A 20,123-nucleotide genomic window follows, 5' to 3' on the forward strand; every position below is an offset into this window, starting at 1 on the left:
CCTCTAGGACTTGTATGAAGTCACAACTTATATTTAAGTCTTTTATCTACCTTGAATTTATTTTTGTGTATGATGTAAGTTGGTTATTGAGTTTCGTTTTTTTGCATGTAGCTCTCCAGGTCTCCCAACAGCATTTGTTGAAGAGGCTATTTTTACTTCATTTTATGCTTCTTCCCCCTTTGTCAAATATTAATTGACCATAGAAAATTGGGTTTATTTCTAGGGTCTTTATTCGGTTCCATTGGTCTATGTGTCTGTTCTTATGCCAGTACAGGCTGTTTTGATGACAGAGGCCTTGTAATAATACAGTTCAATAGGTGGTGAAAGTGGATATCCTTATCTTGTTCCTGATCTTGGTGTGAAAGCTTTAAGTTTTTGCTCATTGAGTATAATGTTGGCTGTAGGTCTCTCATATAGGGCCTTTATTATGTTGAGGAATGCTCCCTCTATTCCCACTTTGCTGAGTGTTTTTATCATAAATGGGTGCTGTACCTTATCAAATGCTTTTCCCACATCTATTGATATGATCATGTGATTTTTGTCTTTTGTTTTGTTTAGGTGATGTATTATGTTTATTGATTTGCAAATATCGTACCATCCTTGCATCCCTGGGATGAATCCCATTTGATCATGGTTTGTTGTCTTTTTAATGTATTGCTGAATGTGATTTGCCAATATTTTGTTTAGTATTTTGGCGTCTATGTTCATCAGTGATATTGGCCTGAAGTTTTCCTTCTTTGTTGTGTCTTTATCTGGTTTTGGAATTAGGATGATGCTGGCTTCATAAAAAGAGTTTGGGAGTCTTCCATATCCTTGGAGTTTTTGGAGTAGTGTGTGAAGGATAGAGGTTAGCTCTTCCTTAAATGCTTTGTAGAATTCTCCTGTGAAACTGTCCAGTCCAGGACTTTTGTGTGTTGGGAGTTTTTTGATTACTGCTTCAGTTTCATCATCTGTTATTGGTCTGTTCAGGCTTTCTGCTTCTTCATTGACTTTTGGAAGAGTGTATTTTTCTAGAAATTTGTCCATTTCACCTGCTTTTCAAATTTCTTGGCATATAATTCTTTGTAGTAATTTCTTACAGTTGTTTGTGATTCTGTGGTATTTGTTGTAATCTCTCCTTTCATTTTTTATTGTGTTTATTTGGGTCCTCTCTCTTTTTTTCTTGTTGAGTCTTCTTAAAGGCTTTTCCATTTTCTTTATTTTTTCAAAGAACCAGCTCCTAGATTTATTGATCCTCAGATTTTTGTGATTTTAGTTTCTATGTCATTTAATTGTTCTCTGATCTTGGTTATTTCCTTCCTTCTATTTGCTCTGCACTGTGTTTGTTGTTGTTCCTCTTGTTCTTGTAGATGTAGGGTTAGGTTGTTTATTTGAAATGTTTCTATCTTTTTTAGGTAGGCCTGTATTGCTTTGAACTTCCCTTTCAGGACTGCCTTCACTGTGTCCCATAAGTTTTGGATTATTGCGGGTTCATTTTCATTTGTTTCCAGAAACTTTTTTATTTCTTCCTTAATCTCATTTTTACCCCATTCATTGTTTAATAGCATGCCATTCATGTTCCATTAGTTTGAGCGTTTTTTAGTTTTTTTTTCTTGAGGTTGGTTTCTAGTTTCAGTCCCTTGTGGTCAGAGAAAATGCTTGATATGATTTCAGTTTTCTTGAATTTTTTGAGGCTTGTTTTGTGTACTGTCATGTGGTCTATCTTTGAAAATGTTCCATGTGCATTTGAAAATAGTGTGTATTTTGCTTCTTTCGGATAAAAGGCTCTCTCTATAAAAATTAAGCCTGTTTCATCTAGGACATTGTTTAGTGCCTCAGTATCTGTGTTGATATTTTGTTTGGAAGATCTGTCCATTTTTTACCTTAATTGTGTTGCTGTCAATGTCTTTCCCAAAGTCCTCCAAGGGTTCCTTTATGTATTTGGGTGCTCCTATGTTTACAATGTTTACGTCTTCTGGATGGATTCTTCCCTTGAGTATTATGAAGTGGCCTTCTGGGTCGCTTTTTATGGCCTTTGTTTTGAAGTCTATTTTGTCTGATACAGTATTGCTACCCTGGCTTTTTTTTCCTGTCCATTTGCTTGGAATATTTGTTTCCAGACCTTCATTTTCAGTCTGTGTAGATCTTTTGTTCTGAGGTGGGTGTCTTGTAGGCAGCATATTTGTGGGTCATGATTTCTTATCCATTCATCTATCCTATGTCTTTTGATTGAAGCATTTAATCCTTTCACATTTAAGATTATTACTGATAGGTACTTATTCAATGCTGTTTTACTCCCTTTGAACCTGTGTTCCTTTCTCTTTGTCTTTTTCTTCCTTTTCTTAAAGCAGACCCTTTAGCATCTCCTGTATTGCTGGTGTTTGGAGGAGGTGTATTCTTTGAGGCTTCTTTTGTCAGGGAAGCTTCTTATTTGGCTTCCATTTTAAATGAGAGCTTTCCAGAGTAGAGTAGTCTTGGTTGGAGGGTTTTTTTTTTCATTATTTGGAATATTCCTTGCCATTCTCTCCTGGATTGGAGCATTTCCATTGAGAAGTCAGCTGCTAGTCTTATCAGGGCTCCCTTCTATGTTACTTCCTATTTCTTTCTTGCTGCCTTTAAGATTCTCTCTTTGTCTTGCAATTTTGCCATTTTAATATTGATGTGTCTTGAAGTGGGCCTCTTTGGGTTCCTCTTGATTGGGACTCTCTGTGTTGCCTGGATTTGTGTGACTTTTTCTCTCATCAAATTAAGGAAGTTTTCTATCATTACTTTTTCAAACAGGTTTTCTATTCCTTGCTCCCCTTCTTCTCCTTCTGGCATCCCTATTAATATGGATATTATTATGGTTCTTGCTGTACTACAGTTCCCTTAACCCCTCTTCATTCTTTTTTAGTCTTTTTTTCTGTTATTTTTCTTTCTGGAAGGTTTTTTCTACCTTGTCCTCCAGCTTGCTGATGATCCTCTGTTTCATTGATCCTGCTTTTGATTTCTTCTGCTGTGTTCTTCAATTCAGAAATTCTTTTCTTCATTTCCTCTTGGCCTTTGTTGGTAGTTTCTATTTCCTTTTTCATGTTGATAGTTTGCAGTGAGTTCACTGTAGCTTCCCTGTAGTTTTTAGAACCAAGTCATTGTATATCATAGATTTGAAAAGTATGTTATTTACATAATCATATTACATTTATGGAATTGCAATGAATTTAGAATATGAAATTTTCTTTTCTACCTTTCACAGTTTCAGGTTGGTTTAAAATATTAGATTTTTTTGATGTCTTTCAATATTTTCTTTTTTTTCTTTCAATATTTTCAATGTTGTAATTGTTACATTTCTGAGGTCATAGAAAAGGCATTGAAAGAGCTATTTCCTTTGAAAGAACTATTTCCATAGAAAAGGCTTTGAAAGCACTTATGCTGACATATGAAGATTGCTGTTAACAGAGGATATAAATATTACTGTCTTTTATAAACCAAGCCCACTACTTTGTGTTTTCATTAATTTTATTTCATTTTTATTTGTGGCAAATTTATAAGGCAATTTCCCCAGTTTATAGATAAGGAAACTAAAGCTCAGATAGAGTAAATGACTCACTCAGAGTCACATAACTGGGAGGGATTTGAGCTCGAGTCTTTGGACTCTACACATTGTTCTTGAAGAGTCATCCAAGGTATGGAACTCTTCTGAGTTCCATTGAGAGATTTGGTTCATGAGCCAAAGAGATTATATTTCATTTGGTTTGGGAAGTGAATAAGTAACCTGTGGAAAACTCACAAGAGCTATGGAAATGTTTTCTAAGCTAAGGCTTAAGGGTGAAAGTTTGAAGTAGACTCTTATCAAAGACTTACCCCTTCTTTATACCTCCCAGTCTTCCATTTAAATATAAAACTTTCCAGCCCTGGCTGGTGTAGCTCAGTGGATTGAGCACAAGCCTGCGAACCAGAGGATCGCGGTTCGATTCCCAGTCAGGGCACATGCCTGGGTTGCAGGTGGGTTCCCTGCAGGCCAACTCCCAGCAGGGGACGCACAAAAGGCAACCATACATTGATGTTTCTCTCCCTCCCCTCTAAAGATAAATAAATAAATAAAATCTTAAAAAAAAAAAGATAAAAAAATAAATAAATATAAAACTTTCCAAAACAAATATTTTAATTCTCTGGAAAGAATGCATTTCCAGATGTTTCCATCACACAATTATTTATTGTATGTGTATTTAATTTTAATTTCATTTCTTAGTGTTTTATCATTATTTTTTTCCACATTTCCCATTCTGGATTGTAACATCTTTGAGGTCCCCTGTTATATTTATCTGTAATTGCTATCTCCTACCTTGTTCAGTACTTTATACAGTACATAGAAGATGCTTAATAAATGTCAAATAGTATTGAGTTATAGCATTTAAGGTTCTCTACTATGTACCCTTCTTCATTTCTATCATATTCTCTCATATTACTTTCCTGTGGAGATAGCCAAATAATTATAGTCATTATTTATCTGTCCTTGTGCCCTTTTTCACATTCAGATGCGTTTTCCACCTCTTTCTCTACTTACAGTTTTAATTACCATCTTTCCTCCTCCACGAGACCTCAACCATTCAGCTCATTAGAAGTCTTTGGGTTTCCTCCTGCAGTTACTGTCATTAGGGTATATCTGACACTTAGCATATTTCATTCTCAGTTATCTTTTGTTTGTGCCCTTATTCATTTGGATTGTGAATTTAAATTCCTGTATCTCTCTAGATATGGAAATTTTAGACATGTGGAATGAACGGATGCATTTATGTTTACTCTTATAGTAATAATGATTACTACATTCTGAAATTTACTTTCAAAAATGGCTGTGGCACTTTATTTTTTCAGCTTTTGCAAAATGTGTGTGCGTTTGTATAATGTTACTCTGTATATTATGTGTACACATATGTAATTTTTGAATTAGGTTATCAGGACACCCCATGGGAGAGACTTCGATGACTCTTTGGAAAGGTGTGATGAGTATTTGAGCCCAAGGTCATGTAGCAAGCCCCAGCATTCCGCGAGGACCATACATGTCCATTCGGCACCCTCAACAATGCTGCAGCATTCTCCAAGCCCTGTGCTAAATCGCGCTTCTCTCAGGGAAAGGTAATGATTAGTCCCTATTTCTGGACTACTGTTTTTGAATAGTAATCACTAGAAAAGAGAAGGCAGCAATAATGTACGTGAAGTGATTATTTGTAAGTGTATGATTCCATTTTCAGAGGCTTAAATTGTTTTTGTTTACAACATATCACATGTTACAATAGTGTTAGATACTCTTCCTCAACCCAGTTTTCTTAAAGTGAGTTTATTATTAGTGAGTTTATTCATCAGGGTGACTTTAACCCTAATTAAGTCCTTCAGTTCTTAAAAGAGAAAAACTGTATGTGATAGTTTGTTTTTAGTAGATTCATAGATATTTAATATTATAGGCATGGCTTATGTATAAAAATAGCATAGGCTATATTTTTCTTTTGGTGATAATGATGATAGTATATACTGTTGGTATAAGATACCTGATTTCCTCAAATAACCTCCTTTCAATTCCCTAAGAGAATGTTAATCATGTAAAGATTCTAGCTCTCCGTCTAAAAATGCTTTTGCAACCAAAGTTAGCCTCTAGTAATAACTTGAGTGTAACTTGAGTGTAAAATTCAGAAGTACTGAATTTTTTGAACTGTTAAGATTCACTGGACCATAAGATGCACCTAGGTTTTAGAGGAGGAAAATAGGGGGAAAATTATGAATCAGAAAATGTGGTAAAATATTTAATAACATAAAATAACATAGGCCACTGCCCCCCACTCCCCCATGGTGAGCCAGGTAAGCTATAAGATGCACCCTCATTTTCCTCCCAAATTTGGGAAGAAATTAGTCTTACAGTCTGAAAAATACAGTAATTTCTCTTCATCTTTTTTCATTATTACTGTTGAATTGAAACTGGAGATTTCTTGCTTTTCTCACAGAGTAACATAGAAAACAATCATTGTCATAAATTAAAAAACAGAAACACCCAGACTTTAGTATTTAAAAAATGTTTATAGAAGTTTGAATACCTAACAGAGAGAAGGAGAGAAACATCAAAATATGGTTGCCTCTCGTGAGTGCCCTGCTGGGAACTGGCCCGCAACCTAGGCATGTGTCCTGACTGGGAATCAAACCGGGATCCTTTGGTTCACAGGCCCGTGCTCAATCCACTGAGCTACACCAGCCAGGGCTCAAAACACCCTGTTCTGAACAAACAGCTTTGTCTGTTTTCCCATGAATCTGACAAACATTCAAAAGAACACATGGAGGCAGGCTAGAGACCCTGACCCCGAGGTGGGGGTCTTGATCAATGTTGCTTGTAGTCCATTATAGTCATGCCGATGGGGATCCTTGAGTTCAGATGGATGGATAGACGGATTGATAGACCCACAGATAGGTAGATAACCTCTACACCTATAGGCTTTCAAAGTTCAAGAGCAGCTCTTGAGAGCTTTTTCTGCTGAAGTCTGGTAACTTGCTTCTCAGTATCAAGGGATTTTCTTTGAATTCCATATCTGCTCAGATATTTAGACATAGAGTTGGTGTTATTCTCTTTTTACCTACTTTGAGAATTTAGGGCTTCTGATTTGTAGAGTAGGTTCTTTACTGTATCTGTAGTTTAAGATTTTTTTGGCCTGTATCTCCTTGTATATGTTTTATAAACATTGTTTTATTTTTCTACTTTTTTCACATATTTTACAAAACTCTCCAATTGTTTACCATTGTGGTACAATATCAATTTCAGCCTTTTATTACTTTATCCTTGTATATGATTTTGACCCAGCTTTTGAAGCCTCTCCTTTCAAGGTTGATAAATCCTTCACTGAGGCAGTATTCATATTTTTTTTTCATTGAGAATCACTAAAGCCTGTTGTCTTTTTTTTCCCTTCATATTTCAGTGCAAGGGATGGTTCAGAGTAGAGAGTGGCATTTACACATTTATTTTGATGCTAGATGGTAGATGTGGTAAGTTCTTTGCCAGAAGAAAATGAGTGATTCTAATATTAAACATTACCTATCTTTTCTGAGACTTGAGGAAGGTTAAGGTACTGCTAAAATACGAGAATATGATGGGAATTTAGTTTTTAATTCATCTAAAACAATAAAATTTAGGGGGTACTTTCTAGGGTAGATAAAATTTTTTACTTTCATTAAGTTGAAACACCTCTATTTTGAGTGTATTTTCTAAAAAAGATTCTAGATTTAGTCCATAAAGGAAAATAAAATACTTTTTTGAAATATTACTAGGAACGAAATCATGTTCTTCTTTAGCATGCTCAGTACCACATCCTTAAATATAAGACATCTCTGATCTGGCTTTTTAGGTCACTCAGCAGTATATTTATAGGGTGTTTATAGAATCCACTGGAATAATAAGCAATTTAAACTGATGTAAATGTAGATTATATGTCCCAGGGAAAAAAAAGGGAGTATGACAGAGCATGCAGCTATAGGAATTTATCTGGGTAAGTATTCATTAAAATTAATGAACTTTTCTCTAATCTTGCTGTAAAATGCTGACTCCTTAATCATGTATATGTATTAAACAGACTTTTAAAAGCTTTATCAGTGACTCTAAGCAAATGAATTTTTTATTGATAGTGTAAGTTCTTTCTGCTTTAAGCTCATTTCAAAAATACCTTCAATAGAGTTAGCACACCAGAAAATGGTTTCAATTTTGATGTGTTATAGTTCAGAAGCAGTTTTCTCCTCCAAGTATAAATATTAATATTATGACTTACAGTTTGTAGTAGGCTGTAGAATTATTGCTGAAATAAGACTGAGGAATACTAGCCAATCTAATTAAAAAGGAACTGATATTCTTTTAAATCATGTTCAAGGTTTTTATTTTTGTAAATGGAATTAAAGATCGTTGGGCAATCATTTCTTATACCACAGCACAGACTAGTGGATCCTCTCGTGGTCTCATTAAAGATACCACAGTGTGTACTGTTGGAGCTACCTATGGATCTCAGGTTCAAGGTGTGTTTCAAGTGTAGCCAAGTCTGCCAGTGTATTTGCAGAAATGCAATAACACCTTCCCTCATTAATGCAGGAGATTATAGTTCATCATCCATTATTGATTACATTCTTTAAAATAGCTAAAGAATTCCTATAGCTGCATAAATTCCTATAGCTGCATGCTTAATAGTCTGTACTTTGAGTAAACATATAAAGTTGTAACTTTTTAAAGAACAAACTGTGAGATAAAAAGACAGTTTTAAGCAACCTATTAGTATTTTAGTACCCATTCCTTTATAAAGGAATTATCAATAGCGTTTCATATAGATGCATTATAATCAGAGCTAGACAATTTCATTTACTTGTATAGCTTAATTATATGAATGCTAGTTTTGAGTTTGGAAAAGGCATAAGAAAGAAGAATGTTTGATTTATTTCTTCTTTGACATCTTTAAGTCCAACCTTCAGACTCTAAAAAAAAGGCATATTTTTCCTTCCTGTTCTTTAATATTTACTGTAGGGGACTGGCTTGTTTTGGTCTGGCAAGTGTGACTCAGCTCTGTATGGAAAACCTACAGAAGCGAAGTGGTGGGCAGGAGCCAGACCTTCAAACTGGGTTTTCCCGTGGGAATCAAACCTAGAAAATGCATACAGACTGTTATGGCTTGCTCTTGCTAAAACTCCATCACCCTGGTCTGAAACAACAAATGTGTATTGTTTACCTTCAAGGTAATATCCAAAGCCTGTATAAACTTTCCCAAAGACAAATCTAATCAGCTCATTGCCATTCCCCTCTGCATGTTATTTTCATTTCCTTGGTTGTCCTTAAGATGCAGACAATGATATTCTAGGTAATAGATAATAAATCTTTCTCTGATGTAAGACCCGAGGAAAACGATAAAAGCCTGTCTAGGCAAGGGTCAGGGTGCTCTCCCCTTGAGAGAGTGGCCGAGGCGTCCATAAGTATTCTCCCCTTACGAGAGTAGCCATGCCATTCCCGTTTTCTTCACAAGATTGCTGTCGCTTGTGCGTTCATTCTTGGTGTCAGCCACAACAGGCAGACTCCACCACAATTTACTTTTTCAAGTGGTATTGGGAAGGGGTCATTCAATTGTTATGTTTCCCTGTATTCTTTCTTGTTTATTTGTTTATCGAGACACAACATTATATTACTTTCAGATGTACAACATAATGACTCAGTATTTGTGTTGTTCCCCTGTATTCTGAAGGTATAAGAACATGATTGGATTATAAATAATATTTTAATCTCTTACCAATATTTTGTGTCATTTCATAAAATGAGTTATATTCTTTTTTGATGCGGAAAGGAATTTCTTCCACATAGTTTGGATATGATTCAATTACTGGAAAATGAGAGCTAATTTCAAAGGCATTCTACATGGAATTATTATTCTGAAATGAAAATCTATATCTTTATGTAGAGATAAAGCGCTAAAGAATTGTGTATGTAAATTATTAAAGGGGTCAGATATGTGGGTATGTTCTTCCAAATTTATGTCAAAGTTTATCATTAAGACTATGTATCGAACACAGTGTGAGTACGTAATACTACAGCTGGGGATTAGTGCCTGATTTTGTATCTGCCACTCACCCTTGGTTGAAAGAAGAGAAATGTTGTTCTAATCTTTACATGTTACTACATAGGGATAAGAGAAAAATGACTTTCTGTGTCTGTCATTTGGAAAGATTTCTCTTTCTCTCCCTCTGGCTACAAGTCACCTTTGTTTTTTATGCCTACAGATTCCATTCTGATTGGTGTTCACCTTCAAACTGTGATGAGATCCATGACCGGGTAAAAAATGTCTTGAAATCACATCAGGCTCATCAAAGACATTTATATGTTAGTTTCTAAAATTTTCTCTTGAAGGCTTTTCATAACTGCACATGAAAACCACCCAAGATGCTTAAAACTTGTAATATTTGATCATTGGGAAGGAAAAAATACAGCTTCTGTGTCTAACTTCCTGCTTGACCTGAGTCATTGTGCAAAATGTTGGATGTAAACATAAGTTAGTGATTGTTACCTCATAAAGAGCCAGTAAATAGTGACTTTATGGTAAGTTTCTCACAGCCTTCAAAATATGGGAACTCTTGTTTTTTGGTCTAGTACAACGAAAGTCCATGTCTTATAAATAGATTTCATTTTGAATGTAGAATGAGGGAGGGGTGATGAAATACATATTTTGAAGAAACCTGCCAGCTGGTTTTTATGTTAATTGAATATTTAAAAGAGGAAAAGAGCTGGTCAGGTCTACCAGGTTTAATATTAGAGAACATCAATATGAGAATATTTTCTGAGATGAGACAAAAAGTGTATACATGTAGAAGGACAGCTGAGAGATAATTCCTGTGTGCTCTTTGGTGCTTGGTTCCTTGTTTCATTTATTAGCTTTAAAAACAACTACTTATCACAAGTGTCATGTTGGGCCCAAAGCTAAGTCCTGGCAACATAACTGGATTCTGTGACATTGGCATCGGTTTGTACCATTTTAAATTTCTATATGCTTGGTGCTTTTTAATTGAACTTGTTTTCAGAGTATAACATACATTCAGAATATATACACACCATAAGTAACAGCTCCATGAAATATAATGAACCGCCTTATGTAAATTGTCTACCAGATCAAGAAACAAAACGTTTTCAGCTCTGCGTAAGTCCCTCCTTTTTTCACGTAGCTGAGGCCACCCCAGGGGTAAACATTATTCTGACTTCTAATAGCAATTGTGTTTTATAAGTAAGCATTATGGGTTTTGATCTTTATATAAATGACATCCTACAAAAAATGCCTGCTCCTTTTTTTTACTCAACTTATTTCACTTTGTTTTTGCAACTCAGGCATTTTGCAATGCAGACATCTTGTTACGTTTAGCAGTAGTTCTTCACTCTCGCTGCTGAAATGGTATTTCATCATGAAGATACTGTCATTGATTCACTGATTCCTCTCATGATGTACATTTGGGTTGTTTCTTGTTTGGGCTGTTATAGAGCCACTGTTAGCGATTTATGCATGTCCTTGGGTCCCACTGCATGCATTTTATTTGGGTCTATAGTTACCCGGGGACTGTTCAGTCACAGTGAATGTGCCCACTCAGTTTTGTAGATGCTGCCAAAGACTCTTCCTGGTGACTCTAACAGTTCACTAGGGACCATTCGTGCTACCACCACCAGTTTGTGTGAATTCTGCTTGTTCCACATCCTCACAACTGTCCGATTAGTTGTGTGTGTGTGCTTGTGTGCATTTTCACTTGGCATTTTCATAAGTAATTAGCATTTTATCACATAGTAGTTTTAATTTGCTGTTTTCTGATGACTAGTGAATATGGTCATTGGCCATTTGGATATCCTCTTTTGTGAGTCATCCACTCACTCATTTTTGTACTAATTGTCTCCCTTTCTTTTCTTGGCTTGTTAGGCTTCCATATAGATAGATTCTTGATTGGAGTTCTCAATTGGGTATATGTTTTGCAGTTTTCTGTTTTCTGTGCATTGCATTTTCACTCTCTTAATGGTATGTTTTAGTGAAAAGAAGTTCTCAATTCTAGTAAGTCCAATTTATCATTTTTCTTTTTTATTAGCATTTTTAGGACTTTTGTCTGTAAGACATTGTCCTTTTTTTCTAAACGCTTTTTGTTTTCTTTCAGGAATATGCGATTTGGTTGGAGTTATTTTTTTCTGTATAGTGGTAATTAGGTTTCAAGATTCAGGAAATGTTCAAGTCTTATGATAGTGGATGTATCTACTATGTATTTCTAGTTCAGTTGATTTTTATTTTATCTATTTTGAAGCTATCTCATTTTTGGATACAGATTTCAGACTGTTATGTGAACCTCTTATTGTGCAATGCTCCTCTTTATCTCTAGCATTGTTCTTTGTTTCACAGTATTTTTTTCTGATGCTAACATCAGAAAAAAATAGTTATTTTTGTGATATTTTAGTTATTGCGATATTTTCTGGCTAACATATGCAATGTGTATTTTTCCATCCTTTGCTCTTTATCATTGGAATTAAAGTGCATATCTCATAATAAAGAGATTTTATCTCATAATAAAAAATCTCACATGAAATTTTTTTGCAAAAATGAAAATCCAGAATTTTTATATCAATTGATGGGGGTTTTAATTGATTAATAAGTATTTTTGCCATTCATTTTCCTTTTTACTAACTTGTTGGTTTTTTTTTATTTTGTCATTGGTTGCCCGAAAGATTTCAACATGCTTAGCTGACTTATTATTTCTTTGTTGACCTCCCCAATTATACTAGGGCCGAAAAACATTTAACTCTTTGTAATCCACATTCTTTTTGTATGTCTATTTTTGTTATGCCTTTTAAATTCTACATATATTAAATGGACAAATTTGGTTTGTATAGTAATGTTTATTTATTTTAACCTCATATTTACCCTTTCTATTATTCTTTATTCTTTCTGGAAATTTCATGCTCCCATCTGGATTCTAGAATTATTTTCTTTCTGCTTGAAGAATTCCCTGTGATACTTGTTTTTATATCATTTTCCTGGCTGTGAGTTCTGCTTTGGTTTGTTTGAAAATGTCTTAGTTTAATTCTATGAATTTGGTTTAATGGGATGTAAAATTCTAGGTTGGCAATTACCTTCTTGGGTGTATCAAAGAAGCCATTCCAGTGTCTTCTGGCTTCATTTGTACCTGTTGAAAAGCCAGATGTTATTTCTTCGAAATACTGTGGCGGCTTTCTCACCCTCTTTGTTTAGCAATCTTACCATTATATACCTAGATGTGGTTTTCCTGGACTAACTCTGTGTTAAGTTTTTAGAGCTTCTCAAACCTGAAGGTTATCATTTATCAGTTTCAGAAAAGCAGTAGCTATTCTTTCTTGAAACATTGCTTCTGCCCCGATATCTCTTTACTCTCCCTCTGGAACTTCCCATTACACTTCCCTGAAACCTTTAGGCTGTATCTCATATGTACCTACACTTATTTTGATATTTTTAATTTTTTTCTCAAGTTCAGATATTTTCTTTTGAAATGTCCTCCAAATTGCTAATCCTGTCTTCTGCTTTGGTGACATTGTTGTCAAAGCTATCTGAAACATTTTGAAAGATATAACTTGAAAAAGACATAAACTACCAGAACTAACTCAAGAAGGAATAATTTCAGTGATTGTATATATATTACAGAAATTGAATTTGAAATTAAGAATCTTCCATAAAAGAAAATACTAGTCCCAGATGGCTTCTCTCATGAATTCTACAAAACCTTTAAGGAAAATATATCAGTCTTATGTATTCCTGAAAAGTAAAGGACAACTTCTCAAGTTATTTTATGAGGTCAACATTTACCCTGATGTGAAAACCAGACAAGCACATTAATATATATATATGTATAAACTCACATAAATCCTTCATTAACAAAGATGCAAAAGTCCTCAACAGCAACATTACCAAATCAAATCTAGCAATTTATAAAAATGAAAATATGTCATAATCAAGTAGACTCATTCTAGAAATACAAAGTAAATTCATCCCATTAATAGGTTAAATAAGAAAAATAATGTATTTCTTCTCTGTGTCATTTCAATGGACACAGAAAAGTTATCCAAAAAATCTAACTCCATTCATGATAATTTTAGTAAAGTTGAGAGAGAAAAGAATTTTCTCAGCCTAATAAAGAGCATCCTTTAAAAACCTACAGCTAATATTGTTCTTATGAAAGATTGGATGCTTTCCCCCTAAGTTTCGCAAGAAGGCAAGGATGCCTCCTGTCTCAATTCCTTTAACATCATACCTGGAGTCTTAGATGATGCCGAGAGGTAAGAAAAAGAAATAAAAGGCATACAGGTTGGAAAGGAAGAAGAAGCAAAACTGTATTTGCAGAAGATATGATTGCTTTTTTTTTTAGAAAATGCCAAAGGATCTACAGAAGAGTTCCTAAAACTAATGGTGACTTTAGCAAGGTCACAGTATAGCAAGAAAGTCATTTCCCCCTATATGCCAGCAATGAACAACTGAAATTTTAAATTAGAAAATCCACGCTACATGTAATAATAGCACCAGAAATTGAATTGCTTAGGTATAATTCTAACAAAATATGTTTAGGATCTGCATTTTATGAACTACAAAATACTTTTGAAAAACTCAAGAGAGGTATACCTAAGTGGAGAGGTTCAACACTGTATTCATGGATTGGAGGCCTAAGAGTTTGAGCCTAAATTTTTAATTTATTGATTGATTTGAAAGAGAAGTGATTTGTTGTTTTACTTACTTATGCATTTATAGGTTGTTTCTAGTATACGCCTTGACTGGGGATTGAACCCACAACCTCAGCATATTGGGACAATGCTCTAACCAACTGAGTTACCCGGCCAGGGCCATGCCTAATTTTCATATAGGAGAATGATCTAATGGCTTGGGATGGAAGTTTTGATTTTGTAGTTCAGCTTGTTTGCCTTCTAGGAAGCCATATGATGTATATCAAGTTGAAGTTGAACTTAAACTCCAGCTCTGCCACTTAATAATTTATATCTTTGAGCAAGTTCTTTCATTTATTATTATTTATTTTTCTGAGTTTCAGAACCTTTGATAAAGTTATTGAAGGCTTAAATGATATTTATATAAAAAGTACCTAGATACCTTGAAGGTGCTCAACAAATGTTGGTACTGTCCATCTTTTTCTGTATTTACACGTGGGCAAATGGGGATGTTGATGAGGAGTAAGAGGTGAGTCACTTCTTTGTGCCCTAGGAATGGACTTTCTGGCACTGACGAGAATGATGCATCTCTTCAAACGTTTGCTTGCTCCCTAGTCAGTAACTTACAGTAAGATGTGATGTTTGTTGCTATTTGCTTTTACGTATCCTGACCTTTAAAAAAAGTTGATGTAAAAACTTTTGTAAGAGATGTGTGTGTTGATTATATATATAAAATGTTGCAAAATAGAGCCTTAAACTTTGATGGGAAAAGCTATGAAGGTCATCTAGTCCTTATTGTTTCTTAGGACAGAACTCCCCCCATGAAATCCTTGACCTAAATGGGTATTAGTGCTTAGTGTGAGCAGTTCTAGTGACTGTGATCTCACTCCCTCCAGGACAGCCGATCCATGTTCAGGATGCTTCTCTATTAGTTAGAAAGTTTTCCTTCCTTTGTTCTCTGCTACGTCCCCTAATAATACTACCCTTGGTCCATCCCATCCATAGAGCTTCATACAATAAACTAGCCTCCTTCCTTGTGTGTGCAGGCACACGTCTTAGCCACCTTTCTGTCCTCAGTCTGGAAGAGTAACTACCCAGCTGAAAACATGGGTTTTGTGTACTGAATAATTTAGGGTCAAATTTTTAAGGAGTACTTTTGTATGTTTTTTCACATATGAACTTTTAAAGTTTAGTCAACATTTTTTACAGTGTCAAAAAATTAACTTTCCAATTGTATTGATAAAATTAAGTAAGAAATACTGATTTATGTTTATGATTCATATAATCACTTACATGATTTAGAAATGAATCACTTTTCCCAGGAATATAATTTTTATATGTAATATTATTTACTTGTTTCATTTAGTTCTTCTTGCACATAATCTATTTCTTATTTGAAAACATTACATTTTTTTTGTTTCTTACACTTTTTTGTAGTGTCTTTGTGAATATTACAGCCAATTGCATTTTTCTGGGATATTATTAGATGCTTCACTTTATTGATTTATCAAACTGGGCAAAAATATGTAACATCTAGCTACATGCTATTTAAGACAAATATTTATAACCTAATAACAATGAAAGTTGAAAATAAAAGGACAAATGTACACCATCCAAGCACTAACTAAAAGAAAACCATTGTAGCTATATTCATAGTGAACCAAAAAAAGTTAGGAGGGGGAAGCATTAATAGAAATAAATGGAGTTACTTCATAGTGATAAAAGGTTTCAATTCACCAACAAGCTTTAATAATTCTAGATATATATTTGTATTTTCTATTATTTCTTAACTTGCTTTACTATTTACTGCTTACATTTTTTAACTGAATGCTTTCTTCTGCATTTCATGCTATCAGCAAGTTTTTAAAATTATTTTCTTCATAATTGGTTTTCAGCTGACTTTTCACATAAAGTGAATTCATTATTAACACTATTCTTTATAGTAGTCTATTTGTGCTAACCGGTTCCTTTTGTTACCAGATTTCTTTATTTCTATCTAGTTTGACTAAGGAATAAGGGTATTGGCCAGTAGGTGAGAAAGATATCTGATACCAAATTATATAAAGTACCATATATTAAAACCATAGTTACTGTGAATGATACAGTTTACAAAACTATTGCTTTAGAATCCTATTTCTTAAGCTCTTGAATGTGTCTATTGGAAGAACAATCTGCCTATAGAAGGAGAAGTAGCCATGCATTTTGATTCCACATAACAATGCGTAAGATGCTACTACACATCTTATTATGTATCTTAGTACATGGTATCCATTCCTATTCATTCACTGATTCAAGAAACTTCTACTAGGTGTCCAGTCTTTGATAAGCAGTGTTAACAAAAATACAATAAAACTATGTTAGTCTTATTGAACAAGATAATAAATTTTGACCTACTCTTTTGTTTCTTTCCTAAGACATGCAAACATTTAATTCAATTTCTTATAATAGGGGAGGAGGAGAACATTTCTCAACGAGATGTTGAGTGTCATTATAATTATAAAATGAATTAATAATAATCTTTACTTTTTCAGGATGAGAGAGATACAGAGAAAGAAGAAGAACTAGAACTAAAAAGAGGTCTTTTTTGCAGAGACTATGCCTATGACAGTGACCCTGAGTACAGGTATGAGGTTGCTTAATTCTGTGCAGTATAGAGATCTTCCTCATAATTGATATAAAAATAACCTGCTTCTGAATGCGCTTGATTTGTGGGAAATTTAGACTCAAATTAGCAATTATTAATTATATTTTATATATTTAAAATATTTAACTATGTAAAATCCTATTAAAATATTTTAATGTTTGCATTAATGAAACTTTTCAATGAAAACAAATGTAGCCAACTAATGGTGATGCTTTCATCCTACTTAAGATTTTTTGTCTCTCTGATGTCCCTGCAAACCCACATATCCAGGGCTTATTTCAGGCTGTTACCTATCCATGTTAGCTGTCCTGTGCCTCCCACCAGCTTTGAGTATGAAATTAATTAGGAAGAATTCTCTTAGCAAGGAGCTACTAAGTGACCTTTTACTACTAACACTGCGGTATTTGGGAGCTAGATTGGGGAAAGAATCTACTACCCATGCATACTTCCTTCTCAGTTTCATGTTGCCGCTCTTAAAATTTTAGACGCGTGCTGTGGCATCAGGGCCTCGCGATGCCCTTTCCTCCTATCAGCACCTTCTGTGTATGTCTCAGATTTCCACAGTACATCTAGCATCCCCATCTATTTGAGCATTAGTCCTAACTAAAGACCAGGCATGAAGTGATGCTTCATATAGATGGGGTTTGGCCACAAAAAGAGCGAAGTAAGAATAAAAATAATTTGAAGTCCATGTTAGAATATCACTTTGCCTTTCATGACTGTTACCCAAAATTTTAGCCACATTCTGGAATTAGCTGTTGGTAGAACTGTTTTCTGTTTGCTTATGTGTATTTTTCGGGTTACTAATGGTAGGAATATGCTTAATATAAATGCTTTAGTTATGCAATTATAACAAAATCTCAAACTGAGTAATTTAAATTTTGGTTATTTATTTTTAAGTAACACAAGATTGAGTATAGTTTCCATCTCTTCCTCATCAGGCACTATCTGATTAATTTCGTGAATTTGCTAAGATTTAATAAATAGCCATTTATTAAATGGCATTTGAGTATTAACAAATGGAAGAAAAATCTAAATAATATATCAAATCTAAATAATATATCTTAAGTCAAGAGACTTAAAATCTCTTAACTAAGGATAAGCCTTAATTTTTAAGTGAGAAAATGTTGCTTAATTCCAATTTGAATTCATTGGACCTTGTGTAATTAACTCAAGTATAATAAAGTCCTTTTTAATTAAATATTTAAGATTTAGGTTTTTTAAAGGTTTTTGTCTAGAGGGTATATTGATGTTCAGAAAATTTGTGTTGCTTCATGTTTATGTGATTTTTCAAAGCGTTTAAAGAATTGTGGCTTAGGGCTCTAAAAGTTTCTGATGATTAGAAAAGGGAAGTGTTGGCTTCATCTTTACTTTTTAAATGTGTATTCCTCTTTATTTAATACAGCAAACATATAACACGTACGAAAAGAAAAAGACTCGTAAAAGGCCCTGTCACAAAGAATAGACAGGAAACATATAAGCTAAATCAAATGAGGCTCCTGCATTAAACAGAGTTGCTAGCCGCATCAGGAATTTAAGCAAGGTTGTTGCAAAAAATAACAAGAAAAGAAAAAAACAAACATTCTTGCTCTGAAGGAGAATACATCCATGGGTCATATTCATCTTTCAAAACAAAAGTATGCCTTGGTAATCAGACTAGCTTACTCAATGTTGATGCCTGGCAGCCCCTTAAAGAACACCAGTAGGCAACCACAGTGGTTTTATGATGCTACGACATTCTCATAAAGAGGTAGGCAATTATGGTTTTGACTACATATTGTTAGATAGATAGACTGCTGATGATGGCATAGGAGATTATTAGCAGCAGACTCAAGTTAGCTTTGGGAGCCATAATAAGTAGTATCTCATGATACTGTGCTCAAACTGTAGTTGCTTTAGTGATAACTGCCATTAGGAATAAAAAATATGTTTAGTGTTTATTTATTTATGAAACTACTCAGGCTACATTCCATATTATGGCTAGTTTTGTGTTTTTTTTTCACTTGAGGTGTGGGGAGGAATTCAGAGTAGAATAATAAAAACAAGTAAGATGTTCTCAATGGACATAATAATGACACTGAGTTTAACCTGCATTAGTGAAACCAGAGGGATAACTTAAAATACAACTTTAAAATACTATTTTTTTAAAGATTTTATTTATTTATCCTTAGAGGGGAAGGGAAGGAGAGAAGGAGAGAAATATCAATGTATGGTTGCCTCTCGTGAGTCCCCTGCTGGGAACTGGCCTGCAACCCAGGCATGGGCCCTGACTGGAAATTGAACTGCGATCATGTGGTTTGCAGGCCCGTGCTCAATCCACTGAGCTACACCAACCAGGGTGAAAATACTATTTTTGAGTGTTTAAATAAAAGCAATTTGTCTTCTTAGAAATAATTTTTGAGGTCAAGGAGACTTTAAATTTTTTAACTTTTAATTGTTTTCTTTTTAATTGAATTTATTGGGGTGACATTGGTTAATAAAAGTATATAGGTTTCAAGTGTACAATTCTATAATATGTCATCTGTATATTTTATCTTTTTTAAAATTGAATTTATTGATATGACATTGGTTCACAAAACCATACAGGTTTCAAGTGTACAACTCAATAAGGCATCATCTGTATAATGTTCTCCTGCCACCCTAAGTAAAGTCTCTTTCCATCGTCATCCCACCCCAAACTTTGCCCACCTCCAGCCAGCCCCCACCCCTTTCCTTCTGACCATCACCACACTGTTGCCCCTGTCTATTATGTGTTATGTATACGAGGTCTGTCCAGAAAGTATCCAGCCATGTGCTATGAAAAATAGAGAGTTTATTGAAGAAGATACAAGAAACCCTGTACAGAGGACAATGACACCTCAGTGTCCTTCAAAGTAGGCACCTTGGGACCTCACCCAGTTCTCCCCGCCTCTCTTCCATCGTTCAAAACACTCTGCAAAATCCTTCGTTGGAATTGCCATCCACTGCCCTGTCGTATTTTCCTGAATCTCATCAGCTGTCTAAAATCTCTTCCCTTTCAAAGGTGATTGCAGTTTTGGGAAAAGCTAGAAGTCACAGAGCACTGAATCTGGGCTGCAGGGGGGCCGAGTCACCTGGGTAATTTGATGTTTCACAAAAAAACTCTGCACAAGATGTGATGCATGAACAGGCGTGTTGTTGAGGTAAAGCTGCCAATCACCAGCTGCCCATAGCTGTGGCTGCTTTCATCATGTTGATCTCTCGACCAGCGAGAAAGGTTGTACTCCTTATTAACTGTTCGGCCTGGAGGGGTGTACTATGAGGGCCGTTACCTTCCCAATCAAAAAACACAGTTAAAATGGT

The 20,123-nt window shown here is 34.7% G+C and overlaps 1 protein-coding gene across 3 annotated transcripts in view; it reads left to right on the forward strand.

Moving 5' to 3' along the window:
- Nucleotides 1–20,123, forward strand: part of SPATA6 (spermatogenesis associated 6) — a 103,372-nt gene that overhangs the window by 74,100 nt on the left and 9,149 nt on the right. For 2 of the 3 annotated variants that reach the window (XM_037043325.1, XM_037043327.1), the window contains exons 10-12: nt 4,907–5,091; nt 9,736–9,835; nt 16,690–16,781. In XM_037043325.1, the coding sequence (XP_036899220.1) occupies nt 4,907–5,091; nt 9,736–9,835; nt 16,690–16,781 (377 nt within the window). The remainder of the gene's footprint in view (nt 1–4,906; nt 5,092–9,735; nt 9,836–16,689; nt 16,782–20,123) is intronic. The other variant, XM_037043326.1, reaches the window with a different exon arrangement.

This window comes from Sturnira hondurensis, unplaced genomic scaffold (assembly GCF_014824575.4).
Source record: "Sturnira hondurensis isolate 20B ecotype Veracruz unplaced genomic scaffold, ASM1482457v3 Scaffold0004068, whole genome shotgun sequence".
NCBI classification, from domain to species: domain Eukaryota; kingdom Metazoa; phylum Chordata; class Mammalia; order Chiroptera; family Phyllostomidae; genus Sturnira; species Sturnira hondurensis.